The sequence below is a fragment of the Silurus meridionalis genome, chromosome 9, assembly GCF_014805685.1.
Source record: "Silurus meridionalis isolate SWU-2019-XX chromosome 9, ASM1480568v1, whole genome shotgun sequence".
Classification (NCBI taxonomy): Eukaryota; Metazoa; Chordata; class Actinopteri; order Siluriformes; family Siluridae; genus Silurus; species Silurus meridionalis.
In genome coordinates this window covers 21,004,163-21,026,856 of record NC_060892.1, presented here as the reverse complement: position 1 = coordinate 21,026,856, position 22,694 = coordinate 21,004,163, and the positions used below count along the sequence as shown (strand labels likewise).

At 36.6% G+C, this 22,694-nt stretch overlaps 1 protein-coding gene across 1 annotated transcript in view; it reads left to right on the top strand.

Moving 5' to 3' along the window:
* Positions 1-14,240: 14,240 nt before the first annotated feature.
* Positions 14,241-22,694, top strand: part of LOC124391228 (mucin-5AC-like) — a 76,688-nt gene continuing 68,234 nt past the window's right edge. The window contains exons 1-18 of the mRNA XM_046857662.1: positions 14,241-14,250; positions 14,385-14,429; positions 15,616-15,877; positions 15,976-16,090; positions 16,305-16,395; positions 16,569-16,675; positions 16,869-17,085; positions 17,210-17,338; positions 17,447-17,564; positions 17,907-18,045; positions 19,348-19,458; positions 19,606-19,675; positions 19,788-19,925; positions 20,024-20,188; positions 20,720-20,814; positions 20,898-21,024; positions 21,110-21,365; positions 21,482-21,534. Of these exons, the coding sequence (XP_046713618.1) occupies positions 14,241-14,250; positions 14,385-14,429; positions 15,616-15,877; positions 15,976-16,090; positions 16,305-16,395; positions 16,569-16,675; positions 16,869-17,085; positions 17,210-17,338; positions 17,447-17,564; positions 17,907-18,045; positions 19,348-19,458; positions 19,606-19,675; positions 19,788-19,925; positions 20,024-20,188; positions 20,720-20,814; positions 20,898-21,024; positions 21,110-21,365; positions 21,482-21,534 (2,248 nt within the window). The remainder of the gene's footprint in view (positions 14,251-14,384; positions 14,430-15,615; positions 15,878-15,975; positions 16,091-16,304; positions 16,396-16,568; positions 16,676-16,868; positions 17,086-17,209; positions 17,339-17,446; positions 17,565-17,906; positions 18,046-19,347; positions 19,459-19,605; positions 19,676-19,787; positions 19,926-20,023; positions 20,189-20,719; positions 20,815-20,897; positions 21,025-21,109; positions 21,366-21,481; positions 21,535-22,694) is intronic.

The window sequence follows — 22,694 nt, the reverse complement described above, 5'->3', positions numbered from 1 at the left end:
AGTCGCTTAATCGCGATTAAATATTTTTAATCAATTGACAGCCCTATTAATATGATGTGAGGTCCAGTTACCAGCATGACACTAAAACAGGTAGTAATAATGGCTACTCTTTACTTAAGTACATTTCAGAGCCCAAACTTTATTTATATTATTTATCTTTATTTAAACTTGAGTAAGAAAAGTGTAGGCAATACTTCAACTTTTACCGGAGTGTTTTAAAACATGAATATCTGTACTTCTACTTAAGCGAAGGATGTGTTAACTTTTGCTACCTCTGCTTTGGATAAAGGCATCTGCAAAATGCTGTAAATGTAAATCTTACATTTTACTTCCCAGAGTATTTCTTATCAAGTTTGCACTGTATAGTTTCTATTATCCCCACTGTCGCAATGCTGTAGATTCCTTAAATAAATTCTCTAAAGCATTCCAAGATAAAAGCATAAATGGCATCTTTAACATCATGCTATTATAAGGATCAGCTGTGCACTTGGAAAATTTCTATTTGGTCTCCTCCTATTGAATTTGGAGGCACTGACCTGTGTTCACTGCAAATATTTGGACGAATTAAATATTTATTCTTCAACGCCCTGTTTTGGCACACTGAATTTTTTAGTGCAGCAAGTAAGAAAAAAAGACTATACATGGACACAATCAGCCATTTCCGCTTACCATTTAATTCAACACGCCCTTATACTGTAATGTGATCAGAACGTCAAAGTCAGAATGAGGTTTCAGCTGACGCACAATCGTCTGATATCGGTATCTTATCAAAAGTGTAAAACCTTAATCAGGGCATCCCTGCATGCTGACTAACACCTAATATCGTGCCCTTGTGGTCAGAATACTTTTTTGTTGTTTTATCTAGTTTTATCATAGCATTGCTTTTCAAGGCATTTACGCCCAAACAAAACACTGCTGCTTTGAAACTGAACAATTAGCAAAGTTGAAGATGGCAAGCCCTGGAAAGAGTGTGTACTCAATATTGGGTGAGCATGTGTACTCAGGCGTGTTTGCTGAAAACCTCAATACAATGTTTACCTAGAGCAACAATAATATTCCAATCAAAAATATGAGTTATGTGTGCAACAAAGCTGATAGTCTACTCATTTAACTGGAAAATTCTCCAGTGCTTTACTTAAAACCAACCATTTTCATACACAAATAATAAAAAAGTAATAACAAACCCTATATATATCAAATGCATTCAGTCATCAATCAGCATTTTAGTTTCTTTGCATGGCAGAATTTCTACTATTTGTGCTGTATACATGTTAAACAATTAAGTAAATATTGACATTTAAATAAAACAAAGAACAGAGTACACAAGGGATAGTCCACCACAAACTGTATGCAAATACAGTGCACAGTATGTTAGTGAATATGTAAGTGTAATTGTTACCTATTAATGACTGAGCAGTCTAAAATAGAACAGGGATAATTGTATATACAGAAAAGTAATGTTAGTAAAAGTAAGTACATATACATAAGTAAACTGTTTCTTCATGTGAGCAAATTTTAGTTCGCTTATTTTAAACACTGGAGATTCAAGTTCAAATTGGAAAGTCTGAAGGTGTGACATTTGTTTGAATTTATTTCATTAACCATTGTAAAGTAATGGAAATAATCCACTGGCCCAATGTATACATAAAGTAATGTGGATCCAGGAAGTGCCAAGTACAGGTCACTTGATAAGTCACTGGACTCAAATAGGGTTGTTAGGCAGATATATGAAAAAGGCAATCTTTTAGATATATAATAGCAGTGGTGGACAGTAACGAAGTAAATGTACAAACCCGATTCCAAAAAAGTTGGGACACTGTACAAATTGTGAATAAAAACAGAATGCAATGATGTGGAAGTTTCAAATTTCAATATTTTATTCAGAATACAACATAGATGACATATCAAATGTTAAAACTAAGAAAATGTATCATTTCAAGGGAAAAATAAGTTGATTTTAAATTTCATGGCATCAACACATCTCAAAAAAGTTGGGACAAGGCCATGTTTACCACTGTGTGGCATCCCCGCATCTTTCTCTTTATGATGCGGCAAATGTTTTCTATGGGTGAAAGATCTGGACTGCATGCTGGCCATTTCAGTACCTGGACCCTTCTTCTACGCAGCCATGATGTTGTAATTGATGCAGTATGTGGTTTGGCATTGTCATGTTGGAAAATGCAAGGTTTCCCTGAAAGAGATGACGTCTGGATGGGATCATATGTTGTTCTAGAACTTGGATATACCTTTCAGCATTGATGGTGCCTTTCCAGATGTGTAAGCTGCCCATGCCGCACGCACTCATGCAACCCCATACCATTAGAGATGCAGGTTTCTGAACTGAACGCTGATAACAACTTGGGTTGTCCTGTTCCTCTTTAGTCCGGATGACATGGCGTCCCAGTTTTCCAAAAAGAACTTTACATTTTGATTCATCTGACCACAGAACAGTTTTCCTATAGATTTTTAGTTGGCAACGACGAATGGCACGGTGGATTGTGTTCACCGACAATGTTTTCTGGAAGTATTCCTGAGCCCATGTTGTGATTTCCATTACAGTAGCATTCCTGTATGTGACGCAGTGCCATTTCACGTTGTTATTATGGAGTATTGTTTGTAGGGGGCCCGAAGATCACGGGCATCCAGTATGGTTTTCTGGCCTTAACCCTTATGCACAGAGATTGTTCCAGATTCTCTAAATCTTTGGATGATATTATGCACTGTAGATGATGATAACTTCAAACTCTTTGCAATTTTTTTCTGAGAAAGTCAGAAAGTTGCAAATTGGTCCTTCAGCTGTTCCTCATATGTACATTTAACTTTTCCGGCCTCTTATTGCTACCTATCCTAACTTTTATGGAATGTGTAGCTCTCATGAAATCCAAAATGAGCCATTATTTGGCATGACATTTCAAAATGTCTCACTTATTGTCTCACTTGTTATTTATATTCTATTGTGAATAGAAATATAAGTTTATAGGATTTGTAAATGATTGCATTTCTTTTTTATTAACAATTTGTACAGTGTCCCAACTTTTTTGGAATCGAGTTTGTAATTCGTTACTGTACTCAAGTAGGTTTTTCACGTATCTGTACTTTACTCAAGTATTTTCCGTTTGGGGAACTTTTACTTTAACTCCACTACATTTCAAAGTCATATATTGTACTTTTTACTCAACTATATTTTGCAAGATGAGTTGTTCCTTTTTATTTATGAGTGGATAAAAACTTAACTGGCCAAGCACACATAAAGCCACCAACCAGGGTAGAGCACACGCTCTGTTTTGATTGTTTTGTTTGCTGCTTGGCAGTGGCGGAGTTAGACATAGGCGACATGGGAAGCCGCCCATAGTGGCAACTTGACAAGGGGCGGCACGGGGCGTCCACACAACAAAAAAAACTTTTTTTTTTACCCTGTTCATTTGCACGCCAGTGTCAATTATCACATCATATGGTTAATGAACTTGGTCGAGACTCGGAGCGTGCGCCCACAGCCGGATGTTTCTTCACTAATACATTCAGATAGGAGAGGTTATGCATTTAATGAAATAGGCTAATAACTGTATATCACTTAAGTTATGCTGTGTTGCCTGCTATGGTTTTACACATAAAGCAACAACATTTCTTTTAGTTTGCATACCGTTATAATTTATAGTATGTAAATAGATTATTGATCAACTTATTGATTTGAATACCTTTAAATGAGGTGATGTCATAAAGGTTTTCTGTGATTAAATGATTAAACTGAATAAGACCTGAACTGAACTCAGTAAGGAGAATCTACAGTGCAGCTTAAAATGCTAATTTAAAAGATATATTATAAGGATATAGATGTTGTCTGTATCTTATGGCTACAATTAGCCAAGGAGTTCTTGGTTCTAAGAGTTTAATAAATTTGCACAATGATGTGTATTTAATTGTGCAATAAATGCATTCAGGGTGATATTTAAACATGGAATTGAGCTCTCAGAAATGTATCCAAATTTGTGAACTGCTCTGAGAATATGTTCTACTCATCCAGTGATGGTAGACGAAGCAGAGAGGAGCTTCTCAAAGATGAAATTAATCAATAGGGGAGACGCTGGGAAGTTACGCATCATTTAAGCTAGAACCACCATTGGGGGTTGGTGGTATCTACTTAGCACGAACATACAGTTCAGCGTCAGTTCAACAGCAAGCAGAACATTTTGAGAGAAATAATAGAATAATAGAAGAAACTCCTGACTCATACTTTCCACAACACCCGTTGCTTTTTTGCGGGATTTTTTTGAAGGAATTGAAAAGAGAGTTTTGGGCTCATGATAAATCGTTCTCCCTCTGAAGATTTGGCGGTTAATAAATCCAACACTCGTGGCCAAGGGATCTAAGTATCTTTCTATCTATTCTTAATAAAACAACAAAAATTCTGTCTGTTACAAATACATACACAAGTCTTGTGTCAGGTAAATTCTAAGTATCTTTAAATATTACTAATGTTTGTCAACATCTTTTTTTTCATGCACAGGGGTTTCTACTAGCTACTCCCATTTCTAACAGGTTTACATCAGTCAAGTCACCCACAAAGAGCTGCTTATAGGAGACTAAAGGAGATCTTAAGACACATGATGTTAGCTAGTCCTTTAGGGGCTACAGCAGCACACAACTAGGCAAGCATAGATTTTCAAAGGTAAAACCTAAGAAAATACAGAGATTACCAAGAATAACATTGTAAAAGTGTGTAAATAAGCAAAGTCAGTGTACAGTGCAGTATTATGCTCTGGTCTTATCCCCAGGTGATGGAGCCTATAGCAGGTTATGGTCACTTCAGTGGTGGGCAGTCAGGGCCAACAAAGCCTTCTCTGCTGGCCTAAACAATATCAGAAGCACTGAACTACATTTACAACCTAAATTCTAATATTTGTTCCATGAAATTGCATCAATTTATTCCCAACAGTTTATTCTCTTCATTTTGTAGCATATCTCTTGGCTGCACTGCTTCCAGTACGTGTATGTGGATGTTATGCCATGTCAATTTAATTTTCCCAGGCCCTTCAAACTCTGTTCTGCTGGCCTTTTTAAAATTGGAGCAAATTAGCAATGGGTCTGTTTTTTTTAACCAATCAGATTTTAAGATAGCGGGCCCAGAAAAGCGTCAGCATTTTTTCATCCTCTGATTGGTTGGTCAGAACGAAACTGTTACAGCCAAGTTCGACTGGCAAAACACGTCTGTAGCGCTCTGCACACATTAATACAATTAATACAATTAATACAAGAAACAACAAGCAGTATTACACGGAACAGACACACCAGTCACTCACAGTTTGAATATGGATACAATCAGAAGTAATGCTTCAAGCAATAAAACGGTCCAGTATAAGAGACAGGAACGAGAGTGTCACTGTGAATGGAACTCCTGTCCATTTTGAACTCGACACAGGAGCAGCTGTGTCTGCAATTCCAGAGGGCATCTTCAAAGCAAATCATTTTGGTGAGCTGAAAACAGCACCAAAATTACTGTATGGCCCAGGGCACAACGTTCTGGATGTTAAAGGATGTTTCCAGTGCATGCTGAGTGCTAAAGGTCAAAGCAGCATTTAGGAATGTATGTTGTAAACAAACTCACAAAATCTCTTCTCGGTCTTCCCGCTATTGAGGCCTTAAATCTCATTCACAGAATGGAAACAGTCACACAACATGCTGCGACTACATTAGAGCATTTCCATCAGTGTTCAGTGGCCTAGGATTGCTGAAAGCCCCTTATCATATGGAGCTGCAGACAGGGGCGATACCATACGCATTATTAACACCCCGTACAGTTCTTATACCACTCAGAATGAAAGTGAAAGAAGAACTTGACAGAATGGAGACAATGGGTGTAATCTTAAAGTTGAGCAGCCGCACAGAATAGTGCGCAGGAATAATTGTCATCGTTCCTAAAGCAAATGGAAAAATACGTATATGTGTGGACTTGACAAATCTAAACAAATGGGTCAAGAGAGAGCGCCACATTCTCAAGCGGTTGATCAGTCTTTAGCCATGTTGTCAGATGCTACAGTATTTACAAAACTGGATGCAAGATCAGGCTTTTGGCAGATTCCCCTTACAGAAGAATCAAGACCTCTCAACACATTTATTACTCCATTTGGGAGATATTTTTTCAATAAACTTCCATTTGGCATTGCATCGGAACCGGAACACTTTCAAAGGTGAATGTCACAGCTGCTGGAGGATTTCATTGTCATCATATGTCATGCAGATGACATCCTAGACTTTGGGTGAGAGAAATTTGAACATGACCAGCATCTGAACAAAGTATTGACAAAACTACAAGCAGTGGGACACTAAATGAAAAATGTGAGTTTGCGAAGACTGAAATGCTTTTCGTTGGACACAAAATCACAACAAAAGGGTTGGAGGTGGATCCAAACAAGGTCAGTGCTATTCTGCAGACTTGTCATTCCAGAGACACTGCAGAGCGACATCCTGAAACGAATACATGACAGACACCAGGGGATAACAAAGTGCCATGCTAGAGCACAACACTCTGTCTGATGGCCAGCTATTTCATCACACATTCTTCCAGTGCCACACGTGCAATTACCACGAAATAGTTCACTGCAAACCACTCTCACGTTCTTCACTTCCGGCAGAGAATCGGAATGGATCTGTTCGAATGGAAGAAGAAAACATACCTGTTCATTGTGGACTATTTTTCCAGATACGTAGAAGTTGCTTAAGGAACTGCTTAAACAGAGAAATGAATGGCTCTGGGATGAGCCACAGAGACATGCATATCACAGATAAAGACAGGAATTGAGTTCACCAAAAGTGCTGGCCGCTTATTCCCCAGACAGGGAGACAAAGGCTGCTGGAGATGCATCATTTTATGGCATAGGCGGCGTGTTGTCACACAAACAAAAAGACAGAACATGAAAGCCAGTATACACTGGCACATACACTGGCGATCAAAATTAGAGAACAATTTATAAACAATTGAACAATTCTGAAATAATGTCATCTTCACTGCTCAACAGTTGAAGGAGTTTTTGCCTGTCTATACCATGCACCCAGAAAACCTTTTCCACAAAATAACTAAGGCAAAAAAACAACAACATTATTTTGCAGAAAACACACTGATCAAAATTAGAGGACAACAATGACTGTAGCATGGAAAAAGATTACAACAAAATTTTCTAAAGGTTACAACAGTCAGCAATTAGTAGGAAGTGTACAGGCCTCTGCTCTGAATGACTTCAGCACATCTGCGGCAACAGGACAGCGCTAGTCTCTTACACTGCTCTGGTGTGATTTTGGTCCACTCTTCTTCCAGTCTCCTCCACAGTTCGGTGACTGTAGTGGGTTTCTTGGCTATAACTTTGTCACCAAGGATTTTCCAGAGGTTCTCTATTGGGTTGAGATCAGGACTCTAGGCAGGCCATGTCATTATTTCAATGTTTTCAGTTTCAAGGAACTGCTTTACCCGTTTTGCTGTGTGACATGGAGCATTGTCCTGCATGAACACTGCGGGCTGATTGGGTGATGAACGCAGGGAAGGAACCATATGTTGTTGAAGAAGGTTCTAATAAACATTTGCATTCACTCTGCCATGTAGCTGTATAAGAGGCCCAACTCATGCTGCAGAAAACATGTCCCAAACCACGACACTTCCTCCTCCACTTTTCACTGACTTCTTTACACACTTTGGGTTCAGTCTTTCTCCAGTTTGTCGCTGAACAATATGTTTCCCTTCGGATCCAAATAAATTAAACTTGCTTTCATCACTAAAGTGAACTTTGGACCAGTTCTCCTCTGTCCACACAACATGCTCCTCAGCAAAGCTTAGTCTAGCCTTTTGATTCTTTCTGCTAATGAGAGGTTTGGTCACTGCAGAGTGGGCTTTCTGTCTAAATGCTCTTAAACGTCGAGACAATGTATGACGAGACAGATTCTTACCCTGTTCAACGCTGAACTGGTGAGCAATTCCAGCTGCAGTGTGGAAACGATTGCCCTTTGAGATCCTCCGCAGTATCCTGTCCTCTCTTGTATTTGTCTTCCGTGGACGACCAGCCTTCTTGGCGGACTTGAATGAGTTTGTGATGTTGTAAAGAGTCAATATTCTTGAAATCACAGATTTGGAACGACCAATTTGTCTTGCTATGGCTGATAGGGTCATCCCTTTGGCCTTCATCTGGACCTTCATCAACCTGCTGCCGGAGGCTTTCAGTCACTTTAGAACGGCCCACCATCTTGCAGAGTCAGTGAAACTGGAAGTTAGGCTGTCAGTTAAATAGGGGTTGACAGATAATCAAGGAAATTAGCACCAAGTGCCAGATTAACACCAATAACTGGGAGGTATCTGAAAGTGTTCTCTAATTTTGATCAGTGTGTTTTCTGTAAAATAATGGTTTTTTTAAATGCCTTAGTTATTTTGTGGAAAAGGTGTTCTGGGTCATGGTATAGACAGGACAAAAACTCCTTCAACTGTTGAGCAGTGAAGATGAGATTATTTCAGAATTGTTCAATTGTTTATAAATTGTTCTCTAATTTTGATCGCCAGTGTATATATATATATATATATATATATATATATATATATATATATATATATATATATATATATATATATATATATATATATATATATATATATATATATATATATATATATATATATATATAAAATTCATTTTAAATGAGTAAACATTAATTTTACTAAAACAGCACCAAAATCCACCATGATGCACACAATTAACCCTCTGGGGTTGACAAACGTGCTGGCGTGTTTTGTAGCAATAGTTCCCCATAACACTGAAACAAACCTACATTACTCAGTCTTTTACAGATAACAGCAATACATCATTTGAATCTGTAAAGGTCTTGCTTTACAGACACATAAATAAAACAACCTGAATCTTAGTGAATACTTCCCCTTACAGATAGTAAATATACAAATAGAAAGCTTGATATGTCTAATTTTAAATAAACCAATTCACACTGAAAACAAATATGTAATCGATATGAAAGTTCGAAGAGGCACAGTTTTTCCTTTTTATTGGTCTTCCTATTGCCTTCAGGAGATCCAGATGATGAGGTATTCAGTTGAACATGTGGCGTGTGAAGTGAGCTACATATGTTAATATGGACTCTAGATGACTAAAATGTGTATTTTAAATATGTTATTAAGATATTTAAGGTATAGATGGCATATGGAGTCACACAAAGCAAAAAGCTTTGCAAAGCAAAGCAAAGCAAAAGGATAGATTTGAGAATTTGGCTATTTTAGTTGTTTTTAATCAATGTTTAAAATATGTATTTTAAATTTGCAGTAAGGTTAATATGCTGGATAGTTTACTTAAATATATATACCAACCAGGCATAACTTTATGGCCACCAATCAGGCATAACATTATCATAATTTGCCTAATATTATGTTGGTCTCCCTTTTGCTGGCAAAACAGTCCCCGTCCATCAAGCGTTAACAGACTTAACATCTTCAGCAATTTGAGATACAGGAGCTCGTCTGTTGGATCAGACCATACGGGCCAGCCTTCACTCCCCACTTGCATCAATGAGTCTTGGCCACCCACTGTTCCTTCCTTGGACCACTTTTGATAGATACTGACTACTGCAGACCACGAACAACCCACAAGAGCTGCAGTTTTAAAGATGCTCTGACCCAGTCTGACCTAGCCATCACAATTTGGCCCTTGTCATACTCGCTCAGATCCTTATGCTTGCCCATTGTTCCTGCTTCTAACAGTAATGTTGAGGACATAATGTGTACATGTTGCATGATATATTCCACACACTAACATATGCCATGATTAAGAGATAATCAGTGTTATTCAGATCACTGGTCATAATGTTATAATGTCATAATGTTATGCCTGGTTGGTGTATTATACATATATTTCATATAATATATTAATACATATAATATCTGGAAATGGCACACATTTGGTAAAATGCATACACTTACATATAAATGTTGTTGTGTAAATATATTCACATGTAAATTATATTTTTGCCCAAACATTTACTCTATCATCTAAAATAAGTATTTCTTTCAGTAGCTGGGTACAGGCTTTAATGTTTTAATCTCTGCATTATCAGTTTGTTTGACTCATACCACATCCACATATACTATATGCATCAAGGTGTGTTCTTTGTCACTAATTGCAGATTGTAACGAATACACACCCAAACACCCAAACTTGAAGATCATCATTCAAAAGGTGTTATTATCAACAGGCTATAATAGTATCAAATTTGTGGCAAATAGTATAGCTCATTTAGGGTCTAGAGCAGGCTTATTATTTATTAGCATACGTGTCATTGGCTGCTAATTTAAAGTTTGTTCTAGGTTCTATAAGATGCCTTTTGCATTTTTACAAACATAGAAGCTGTGTTGTGTTTTAATTTGACTTTAATTGTTTGCTTGTTTTTGACTCATATCACAGTAACACTTATGCACCAGGGTGTGTCATTGATAGGAAAAACATTTTTTATGTACAGCATTTGGATGCCACACCTTGAAAAGTGTTTCTTTGTATGTCAACATGCAAAAATTTATTATAAATTTAGATTGCAAGCACATTCTGTATCTAAAATCTCTGAACAATTTTCTTGAGTGTTTGGTTGAGTTCATGTAGATGGTTTGAAAGTATTAAGTGTAGCAGTGTGGTCTACTCAATTTATAAAAAATTTTTTTAATTTAATGTGATCCCACAGTGTTGCCTTTGCAGCACCCGGGACAGCAACTTGTACCAAAAACAGCAAATGAAATGGCAAATTAAAGCAAATTAAACTTACATAGGTGGTGGTGGAATTCGGGCAGGTGGGATGTTGAATACTGAATGCACATTGGATGGACATTAAGTGTTACCCAGATGAGAATGGGTTTCTTTTCGAGTCTGGTTCCTCTAGAGCAGGGGTGTCAAACTCAGTGTAATTATATTTGGCCCGCGAGATCATATCAAATGTGTATTAGAGCTGGCCCGCCGGTATATAGCGCATACATCGCTAATACTACAAATCCCAGAATGCTTTTTAGTGCGTTGGCGCATCAGTCGAGACCGCTGAAAAACTCAGCGTACTCAGCGCTGAATTTACCCGGAGATTTACCGACTTTGAATCCCAGAAATGCAGATTTGAACTGCTCAGTAATAGTTTGTGGTTGACGTGTAAAGCGCACCAACCAACCTCCAAATGGAGCTGATTGAACTCCAGTGTAGAGACAAGCTCGAGTCAAAGTACGACCCTGTGTGTGCTGCACAGTTTCCATGTTTCCTCCCTGACACACTGCTCCAACTCTGTGCCCAAGCTGCTCAAACGCTCTCTATGTTCAGCATCTCATATCTATGTGAGTAACTGTTCTCTTTAATGAAGATGAACAAAACACCACTCGGGAGTATCACTGATGAACAACTTCACTCAATCCTGAGGATTTCCTCAGCTCAGAGCCTAAAACCAGACATGATGCACTTGTATCTAAGTAGAGATGCAGGTATCTGACTTCAACCAGTCAGAGTAAATCAGGGTGTAGCAAACTGAGCTTGAATGAATGTTGTCTTTATGCACTTTTTCTACTCCAAGGCATGAACTGTTAATGGTTGAAAGATTGCTTTTTTAATTGAAGGAAATTATTATTATTTTTGGTTTTGTTGTTGGCCTGTGAAAAAAAGATTTACATTATAAAGGAATTTGTAATTCTACAGATAGAGACATAATAAGAAACAAATACCACTGATTTGTGTTTTATTTCAAATTTTATTTCTCATGTGTTTATAATATCAAGCTTTGGTTGTTCCAGATTTAATGTTTATGCAAATCTAAAGTTTGTTTCCATATGAAAAGGTTCAACATTACACATCTGGAGAAATGGAAAACATGCACAATTGCAGTCAATTTTTCAATAAATATTGAGTTTGGCCAGTGACTTGGTCCCAGTTTTTAATTTTGGCCCACTGTGAATTTGAGTTTGACACCCCTGCTCTAGAGGTTTCTTCCTCATGCCATTTCAGGGAGTTTTTCCTTGCCACTGGCTCGCTCATCAATAACAAGCTTACAGTTATAAACAACAAACTACTGTGTAGAATACAGGGGTGTAACTAACTAACTGTCATTATCTGTAGGATCTGAATTTATTTAGCACTCCAAACATGTGTATCTGTTTTCATATACAGATTTAAACCAGAAGCTGGAGTGAGCATACTACTAGAGCCAATCATTGATGGAAAAAATCCCCCAACAAATAGTTAGCTTTAATTAAAATTACATTTTCCCTGGTGGTCTAGTGGTTAGGATGCGGCGCTCTCACCGCTGCGGCCCGGGTTCGATTACCGGTCAGGGAACCAACCCCAGCTATTAGGGTTGCCTTAGTGCCGGTCCCAAGCCTGGATAAATTGGGAGGGTTGCGTTAGGAAGGGCATCCAGCGTAAAAACATGTGCCAAATCAAACATGCGGATGGTCCGCTGTGGCGACCCCTAATGGGAGAAGCTGAAAGAAAGTTTTTATTAAAATTACATTTATGAACAGGTTTTTTTGTCCTATAAGCCAGGGTTATATTTTTGTCATGTAAGTGCTTCAAACTACAGCACAGCATACTAACAAGGCCACCAAGTACTGTACCTGACAACAATCATAGATTTTCATTTACGTTTACTTTACTATTGATTGAACATTTGGGCTCAAACAGCTGAACACCCATATAAGTACCATTAGTACACCTTCACTTTGTGAAGTATGTTTCCCTCAACCCTTAATATTGACTTTGTCAGCCATATCACTGTCTTTGTTTCGGATCTTTAAATCACTCTGGAACAAGGAATCAAATAATTCTGTAAATAAAATCAACGCATTGTTACTCTCTCTCTCTCAATCTCTCTCTCAGTCTCTCTCTCAATCTCTCTCTCTCTCAATCTATCTCTCTCTCTCCCTCTCTCTCTCTCTCTCTCTCTCTCTCTCTCTCTCTCTCTCTCTCTCTCTCTCTCTCTCTCTCTCTCTCTCTCTCATCCATATGTATATATATATTTTATTTTTTTACAAATAAAGATATTATTTATTTATATTATTATTAAATAAATGGCATGCATTTAATGTGATTTTAAAAAGTGCAACAGAATCAATCCAAAGTGGAATACATATCAGCAGTTGGACTGTAAGTGATGATGCTTGTGGCACTGACAGAAGTTGTGCTGTTGCCATTTGTTGGTGGAGCCGTCTAATTGAAAGCTTGTATATTACTGCCGTGACAGCAAGCTGATAAGAAACATTCCTTGTATTTGACATAGGAATGTTGCGTTTTGTTCACTTTCCATTTGTGTCATTTTGCTCATTATAGATAAGATTGATAAGAAAGACAAAAGCATCATTGGGAGGTGAAAGAGCATGATCGATATTTTATCTATGGTACACTGGTCCACGCCCGCAAAGGCATGAGTGTAGCTTATGAGTCAAGATAAATTAATCAAATACAGCAAAATAGTCATGGAACCCTATGAATGTGCAAAATGTGAATATTCATCAAACAAGTAAAAGAAATGAAAAATTATGACCATTATCTGAGACACAATTTGATCAAAAACACATCGAACTATTGACTTTTATGACTTTGTTTAGAAAATAAGCATGCTTATGGAAATTTACTTCATGGAAAGGAATTATAAAACATTGTTTTATGTTTTTTATTTTTAAGTGAAAAATTATACTGGAGTAAAAAGCACCCATAATCCATAAGGCTGAATGTGAGAGAGATTGTGATTTAGTAAGGAGCTGGTTGGCCAGTATAATGTTGAGAAAGGGCCAGGCCTTGGCCCCTCCTTGGCAGTCACACAATAGCAGGTGGTATATAAGCTAAAGGTAATGTATAAAGGTCTCTCACAAACGTCTGTGGGCCTTCAGGGTATCCACAAACCAGCCATGGGGAAGGACAGAGACAGTCCAAAATGGACTATAAGCTGGATCATACTCGTTATTGGAATAAGCTCCACTCAATCAGGTATGATAAAACTGTAATTTTATTTCCATTCTCTATGTTCTGCAAAATGACCCACAACTACTATTTGCCCCATTATGCACACACACACACACACACACACACACACACACACACACACACACACACACACATGAGAACCCACGTATTGTGGGCTTGGTGAATTATTTCTATCAATAAATGATTGTACTTCATCATAATGATTCCATTATATTTTAAATAAATGTTACATTAATGTTATTATAAAACTTTCACTGATGCAATATGGCTACAGGTATACAGCAAAAAAAAATGATCTACAGCAAAAAAAAAGGAAAATATAATGAATCAATAATTAAAAATGATCATTATTTAAAGTATATACCTGAATATATGACCATCACAATGACTCTTCCTTCTTTTCAACAGCAGATGGACCAGTTAACGTTCCACTACTGACCAAGACCATCTCTGGTGAGTCACACAGCTGTATCACACAGTTATACTGTAGATATTGTTTTACAAAGATATGCCTTGCTGAAACTGGTATATTTTCAGGTGTGCATGTTCAATAACTTTGGTATAAATCTTTAACTTGTGCAGATGATTGTTGCTTTCTTTTTTAAATAAATTGATTTTGGATAGGAGTAGAGAAAATTCAAGCCAACATTCAGCTAAGCTAATACTGTATATAGCTATGCACTTCAAATTCATATCAAAGATAAATTTCCAGTCTTAGAGTAAAGATGCATTCTTAAGATATAGCAAACCCAAGAGAAGAAATACATGCATCTTAAAATATATGACATAAAACATAGCAACAGGTTAATGAGAACAAAATATAGAACTTTTAGGGAAAGTGGAAGGGAGGGGACAAAAGAATTTAGTATGATATGACACAAAATTTGTATAATTAGCCTTTGATAAAATAGAATGAATCTAATTTTAACAGAAGAACAACAACACTGTCAAAGAACACAAAAAATGATATATGTTAAAAATATCAAGCAAAAATATTGAATTGTATTCAATACTTGAATATAGTGTCATTATATTGGTTTTTCCTGTTGTATGATTACAGCAAAAGATACAGAAAATGATTAAACCTTCGAGATATGTTTGGTAGTTTATAGCTTCAAAATTGAAGCGGTTCTATAGACAGATAATTTTGCTCCTTCAAAAAATATAGATAACTTTAAAGACAGGCAAAATCTGCCAAATAGAAATCTGCCAACAAGACTAATAAAGTGTGCAGATAGTATGTGTGTCCACATATATTGTAGGATTAATAAGGATTTCAATCAGGATTACTAATATGGATATATTTTATGTATTTTATGCAATCTTATAGCAGAAAATATCAGATAAGTGTGACTTTATTTCTAAATATATGTGTGACTATACACATATTTCTCTTGCTGGGGTATTTATTATTTTACTTTTATCAAAATATAATCCATTAGAGCAAGCCTGTGTGTATGGGTCTAGTTGATTTTCTGTTTGCCATGTCTTGCTTTGTTAGTGATTAAATTTGATTTTGGATGTATTTGGATATGTAAAGCATTAATTTCTAATTAAATACTGGCAGACTGGATTGGTATTCTTTCTTAAGTACTTAAGTACATTAGGATCAGATTTCTCTTGTGCTTCTACACAACAGGTCTGAGTCCGGCTCATAACGAACGAGTCTGCAGCACCTGGGGCAATTTTAATTTTAAAACCTACGATGGAGACTTTTTCCAGCTCCATTCCACCTGTAACTACATCCTGACATCACAGTGCTCAAGCAGCTATGAAGACTTCAACATTCAGCTGAGGCGACAGGTCATCAATGGCGAGCCCCTGATCAGCAAGATCACCATGAAGCTTGATGGCACAGTAGTGGAACTTTCCAAAGGCTCCATCAGTGTAGATGGACACCAGTGAGTGACCTAAAAACAAATAAAAGACGTTTAACAGTTGTATTAGTAGAAATAATGAAATAATGCTTAATGAAAATGTATTCCCCCCCTCCCCACAGGGTCACTTTGCCTTACAGCCATTCTGGTGTCCTCATTGAGGAAAATCCCACTTACATTAAAGTCACTGCCAAGCTGGGACTTGTGGCCATGTGGAATGGAAATGATGCTTTCATGGTGAGTGTTTAGTAAATATACGGTTACTCCAAAAAAAAAAAAAAAAAAAAAAAATTATATATATATATATATATATATATATATATATATATATATATATATATATATATATATATATATACTATGTAAACAAGTAATGAGTTGGTAGGGTCCAACACTTTTCCTTGAGTCAGATTCATCATTTAATCACCCAAAATTCTGCCCTTGTTCACAGGTGGAATTGGACAACAAATACAAAAATCAGACTTGCGGACTTTGCGGTGATTTCAATGGAGTTCAGCTCTACAATGAGTTCATCAAAAATGGTTGGTTTTGCGTTTTAGTTTGGTGGACAATTTATTATGCTTTTGTACTGTGTTTAATGTATATTTATTTTTAGGACATCCTTTAATGTTATTATGCAGCAGTGATTGAATATTAAAATGTAAAAAATATTACCTAAAGTAACTGTGTTGTGTTTTTCTTTATGACATAAAAGGGGTTGAGATCTCACCATCAGACTACGCCCAATTTTCAAAGATGGACGCTCCGACGGAGAGCTGCAGTGAATCACCACCTCCTTCAGTGGACACCTGCATGAGACTGGTAAAAGCTAAAATCATTTTCTTAATCTTCTTCTTCTTCTTCTTCTTCTTCTTCTTCTTCTTCTTCTTCTTCTTCTTTTCTTATTATTATTAGATTAAAGTTTGTGATTTTTTTTCTTCTTCTTAGTATAATAATGAATTGTTATTTAATTACCTGCATAACTGTAAGAACATATATTTTGTTTCCTTGACAGACGTCAGTGTGTGAGCAGTTGTTCTCAGGTCCAGCTTTCAGTGACTGTGAAAACCTTGTCTCCCTCGACTACTTCATCAAAGCCTGTGAATCGGACATGTGCCAGTGCAGCATCAACTCCACCAACTTCTGCCTGTGCAGCACCATCTCTGAGTTTTCACGCCAGTGTGTGCATGCTGGAGGAAAGCCGAGCCAGTGGAGGACGGAGCAGTTCTGCCGTATGTGGAATTAAAAAAATTACACTACATGCTGATGTACTGCTATAGAATTTGAAATTGAACCATTGGGACACAATATATTGCAGTTATTTTGAAGTAAATCTGATTTGCTTTTGTTTTACAGCCAAAGCATGCCCTTATCCAAACATGGTGCATAAGGAGTGTGGGAACCCTTGCATTAATACCTGCTCAAATCCTGACCGAGGACAAGTTTGTGCGGAACACTGTATCGATGGCTGTTTCTGCCCTCCAGGTATCAAACTACATTCACTTCCCTGCTAATATATGTAAATAAGTCAAGTATTTTTCTTGCAGCCTTTTGGTAATTTCAACTACAAAAAACTAATGAAAAATATTACAGGTTTGGTCCTGGATGATCTGACTGGTCAAGGGTGCATTGCACAGGATCATTGCTCCTGCATTCAAAATGGCAAAATCTATCAGACTGGTCAGAACTTTAGCAGCAACTGTAAAGAATGGTGAGGAGGATTCAATGCCTTTATGTGTCTTGGAGGAAGCAAAAGATGTGTTAGCCTTCACTCAAAAAATCTAATTAATATTGAGAACTTGATGTTCAGGTCACTTTTAGATGCTCTGTTTAGAAGGGCTGAAAAAGAAAGTATTATAACACAGATAAAACTGGATAAGGGGATTTGAAAATAAACAGTACCGTTAATACTATCTGTAGTATCTGTAAAAGATATAGATGCAATCTTTATAAAATAGACCACAGCATGCAAGGGTTTTAATGCGGATTTGTGTACACTGGTGTTTCATGAGTTTTGATCATTTGATTTTTTTAAATATTTTCTCGTGTTTAGCACGTGTACCTCTAACCAGTGGAGCTGCATACAGAAAGATTGCCCTGGTACATGCTCTGTGGAGGGTGGCTCTCACATCACAACGTTTGATGGAAAAACATACAACTTCCATGGTGACTGTACCTACATCCTGGCTGAGGTCAGTGTGCCGGTGTGAGAATTCTTATTTGAGTTCAATTTATTTATAAATCTTTATAAAAAGCTTGAGTATTCATTCAGTGTTAAAATATGAGATATTCACTTACATATATCACTAAATATTTATTGTATTCCAAGCTTCTTACTTAACATTAAATTAATTTTATTCCCATTTAATCACTGCATTGTCCAGGTCTCCACACTTGTTTATATTTTCTGAGCAATTTTTTTCCCCTTGGACTCTCCCTCATGAACATATTCATTTATAATTTTCCATAATTTTCATCAATTTCTTGAAACACTTTTAATTGTCATTCTCGTTCTCTTCATTTATCTTGCACAACATGTTTAAGCGGTTTTCCAGATTGCCTATATTTCAAGAATATGCAAATTATTGTTTCATGATAGGCTTAGCCTTCATTTGAGTCTTTTAAGCTTGAGTTTATTTTCATTAGACCTATTAAAGACATTGTTATTTACTGTTTTCTGAACACTTCTGCAACAACGGCAAACCTTTATGTACCATTTGTGGTATATTTTTTTAAATCAGAACTTCTCTCTCTATTTTGGTTTAAGGTCTACACCATCTTCGTCATCCAATTTTTTTCTCTTGTCATCTTGTCTTGTTTTTTTTTCTTGAAAATGTGCTTTATTGTATTTCAAATTCATTTATTCTTTATGTCTTTTACAATAGCCTTAAAAGCATATTGTACAGTTTACACCACATGCTCAGTCTTTTAACTCTTGTGAAATTATCCTCACTTCCACCTTTATGAATACATATATTGTACACTTTTTTCTTTTTACAATTTATTTTATTTTGCTAACACATTTGCTTTCTTATACACATGTCTAGTGTCATATCCATCACATCTACATAAATGTTTTTTCTATCCACATCATATCATTTTTATTCTTTGACAATCCTGATAAAATCTTATGCTGGTGATAAACAAAAAAACAGTATGCTTTTTCTGGAATCCCTCACCTCTCAGAACACTTCATATCTCTACATGTGATCTCTTTGTGTTAACTTGGACTTCCACTAATTCTAAATAAAATTTAGCTTGAGCTTATATACTTATCCGACATCCTTTTCGACACTTTCTCTTTCACACCGATGGCCAAAGAATTGTGGGTATAAATTTGAGGAGTGGCTAAAATGGGCCTTTTATTTATTTATTTATTTATTTATTTAAACAAATTATTACTTAATTTTGCAATTCATTAATTTAAATTTTCCCCCAAAAAATGAAACAATCAGTTCTATCGTTATGGATGTTGTTAATTTTTTTCTTCTCAGCAAACCAAAGGTGCTGAGTTTGTGGTTGTAGGGGACCTAGTGCGTTGTGGTTTAACGACTACTGAAACATGTCTGAAGGCCGTGACCCTGGCTCTGTCTGCAGGAAACACTGTGAGTAACATATTGTGAATATTAGAATGCTACATAATCCAGTTTTCTAGATTGGCATCTAAATAGTGTATAATTTAAGGGTATGTTCGACAATGTAAGAGTGTGTAGTCTAGTATACTAATGCATAATGTGTACATTTCCCTTCAGGTGTTTAACATCCAGCCTGACGGAAAGGTCTTTCTCAACCGAATCTACTCTCAGCTTCCTCTCTCTACAGGTGAGTAAATGTGTAAGAAGTGTATAACTATTTGAGAAAATGTTCATGTTTTTTATGTCTTGTTAATGCTACATTCAACTGGCAATCCTGTTTACTTTTTATCCAATTATAGCTGGTGTGAATGTTTTCCGCCCGACCACATTTTACATCGTTGTCCAGACGTCTTTTGGGCTTCAGCTGGAGATTCAGCTTGTGCCCATCATGCAGGTTTACATAACAGTGGATGTGTCTCACAAGCAAAACTTACTGGGTTCGTTCAGCTCTCTAACTGTTTTATTAATGTTTAATGATAGAAGTATTGTACATTAAACTGATTTCAGTGATCATCATTGTTTCATTGTTGGTTAGGTCTGTGCGGAAACTTTAATGACGTCCAAAGTGATGATTTCACAACCATGAGTGGATCACGTGAAGGAACCGGTGTTGGTTTTGGGAACAGCTGGAGGACACGAGCTAGCTGTCCTGAAATGAAGAACACCTTTGAGAACCCATGTAGTCTTAGTGTGGAAAACGGTAACTCTTCATTCTCAACACCATTTGAATTAAATTTGAACATAAAGAAACTATAAATAAGAACTTTATACACTGACAGAAGCATAATCTTTTCATACTTAGATACAATTTGAAGAGTGTGTGGTAATGATGTATAATGATGTATTTATACAGTCAATTAGTGTGTTTAGTATTGTGTGATCAAACACACCTAACAAAAACTCAGGACAAAAGTTACACAGGACAGTGTTCATCTCAATCATATGTTAATATACAAATAGTGGAAATTATCATTTTTATTTTTTAATTATCAGTACTTTGAAAAGCACTAATCTGGGTATACTTGCAATTTCACTTTGTTTCCACATCCACACTAGGTAGTTAGGGTTCTTCATAATTATAGTGACTTTTTCTGCAGTTGCAAATCACATTGCAACTTATTGCTGCTCTATTTGACTGCAAGCTAAAAGCTGAATGTCATCATACAAAATTAACCTACAAAAAAATGGATTTTAATGCAGAATACATATTTTGTTATTCTTATAATTTTAGAAAAATATGCTCAGAAGTGGTGTTCCTTGCTGTCAGACCCTAATGGTGTTTTTGCTTCTTGTCACGCTGAGATCAGCCCAGATATCTACCAAAAGGTATGATTAAGTGGTAAATTGTATATTTAAACTCAGTAGCTTTCATTGAAGCACAATGTTTAACATGATGTTTTGCCCTTAAGAACTGCATATATGACACCTGCAACTGTGAGAACAGTGAGAACTGCATGTGTGCATCTCTCTCATCCTACGTACATGCCTGTGCTGCTAAAGGAATCTTGCTCACTGGATGGAGGAGTGAAGTGTGCAGTGAGTAGGAACTTTTCCATATTTGGCAGTTTAATAGAATAATGGGTCATGATCTTCTAAACCCGATATCATGATTTGATTACAGTGAAATATGCCACCAGCTGTCCAAGCACCATGGTTTACACCTATGACATCCGCAGTAGCACTCAGTCATGCCGCTGTCAAAGCGACCCAGATTTCACCTGCTCTGTGACCTTTGACCCAGTGGATGGATGTGTTTGTGCCGAAGGAACATATCTCAGTGATAATGGCAAATGTGTTTCCCTGGATAAATGTTCCTGCTACTACAAAGGGTCTGTGATTCCTCCTGCAGAAGTCATCAGCAAAGACGGCATCATGTGGTACATCATATTACCCAAGATTTGAATAAAACATGCCTTTTTGTTCATTGTTTATGATTTGCAATAGATGGTAGCTGTTAAATCACTTTTAAACATTTCATAAACATCTTTTTTAGCACCTGTAAGAATGGCAAACTCAGCTGTATTGGATCTACAACCGATGAGCCATGTAAGTGCTATTATTTAATATCATGCTTTTTTGGAAATGGGATCATTTAATCATACAGTGTTTCATTTCCATCAATTAATTTATATAACTTTGTAAGAGATTCATTAATCATTTAAAAAAAAAAATAATTATATCATATTATATTGTTCAATTGTTTATAAATTGTTCTCTAATTTTGATCGCCAGTATATATATATATATATATATATATATATATATATATATATATATATATATATATATATATATATATATATATACACACACACACACTGGCAATCAAAATTAGAGAACAATTTATAAACAATTGAACAATTCTGAAATAATCATCTTCACTGCTCAACAGTTGAAGGAGTTTTTGCCTGTCTATACCATGCTACCAGAACACCTTTTCCACAAATTAACTGAGGCATTTAAAAAAAACATTATTTTGCAGAAAACACACTGATCAAAATTAGAGAACAACAATGACTGTAGCATGGAAAAAGATTACAACAACATTTTCTAAAGGTTACAACAGTCAGCAATTAGTAGGAAGTGTACAGGCCTCTGCTCTGAATGACTTCAGCACATCTGCAGCCACAGGACAGCACTAGTCTCTCACACTGCTCTGGTGTGATTTTGGTCCGTCTCCTCCACAGTTCGGTGACTGTAGTGGGTTTCTTGGCTATAACTTTGTCACCAAGGATTTTCCAGAGGTTCTCTATTGGGTTAAGATCAGGACTCTGGGCAGGCCATGTCATTATTTCAATGTTTTCAGTTTCAAGGAACTGCTTTACCTGTTTTTTGCTGTGTGACATGGAGCATTGTCCTGCATGAACACTGCGGGCTGATTGGGTGATGAACGCAGGGAAGGAACCATATGTTGTTGAAGAAGGTTCTGATAAACATTTGCATTCACTCTGCCATGTAGCTGTATAAGAGGCCCAACTCCTGCTGCAGAAAACATGCCCCAAACCATGACACTTCCTCCTCCACTTTTCACTGACTTCTTTACACACAATGGGTTCAGTCTTTCTCCAGTTTGTCGCCGAACATAATGTTTCCCATCGGACCCAAATAAATTAAACTTGCTTTCATTACTGAAGTGAACTTTGGACCAGTTCTTCTCTGTCCACACAACATGCTCCTCAGCAAAGCTTAGTCTAGCCTTTCGATTC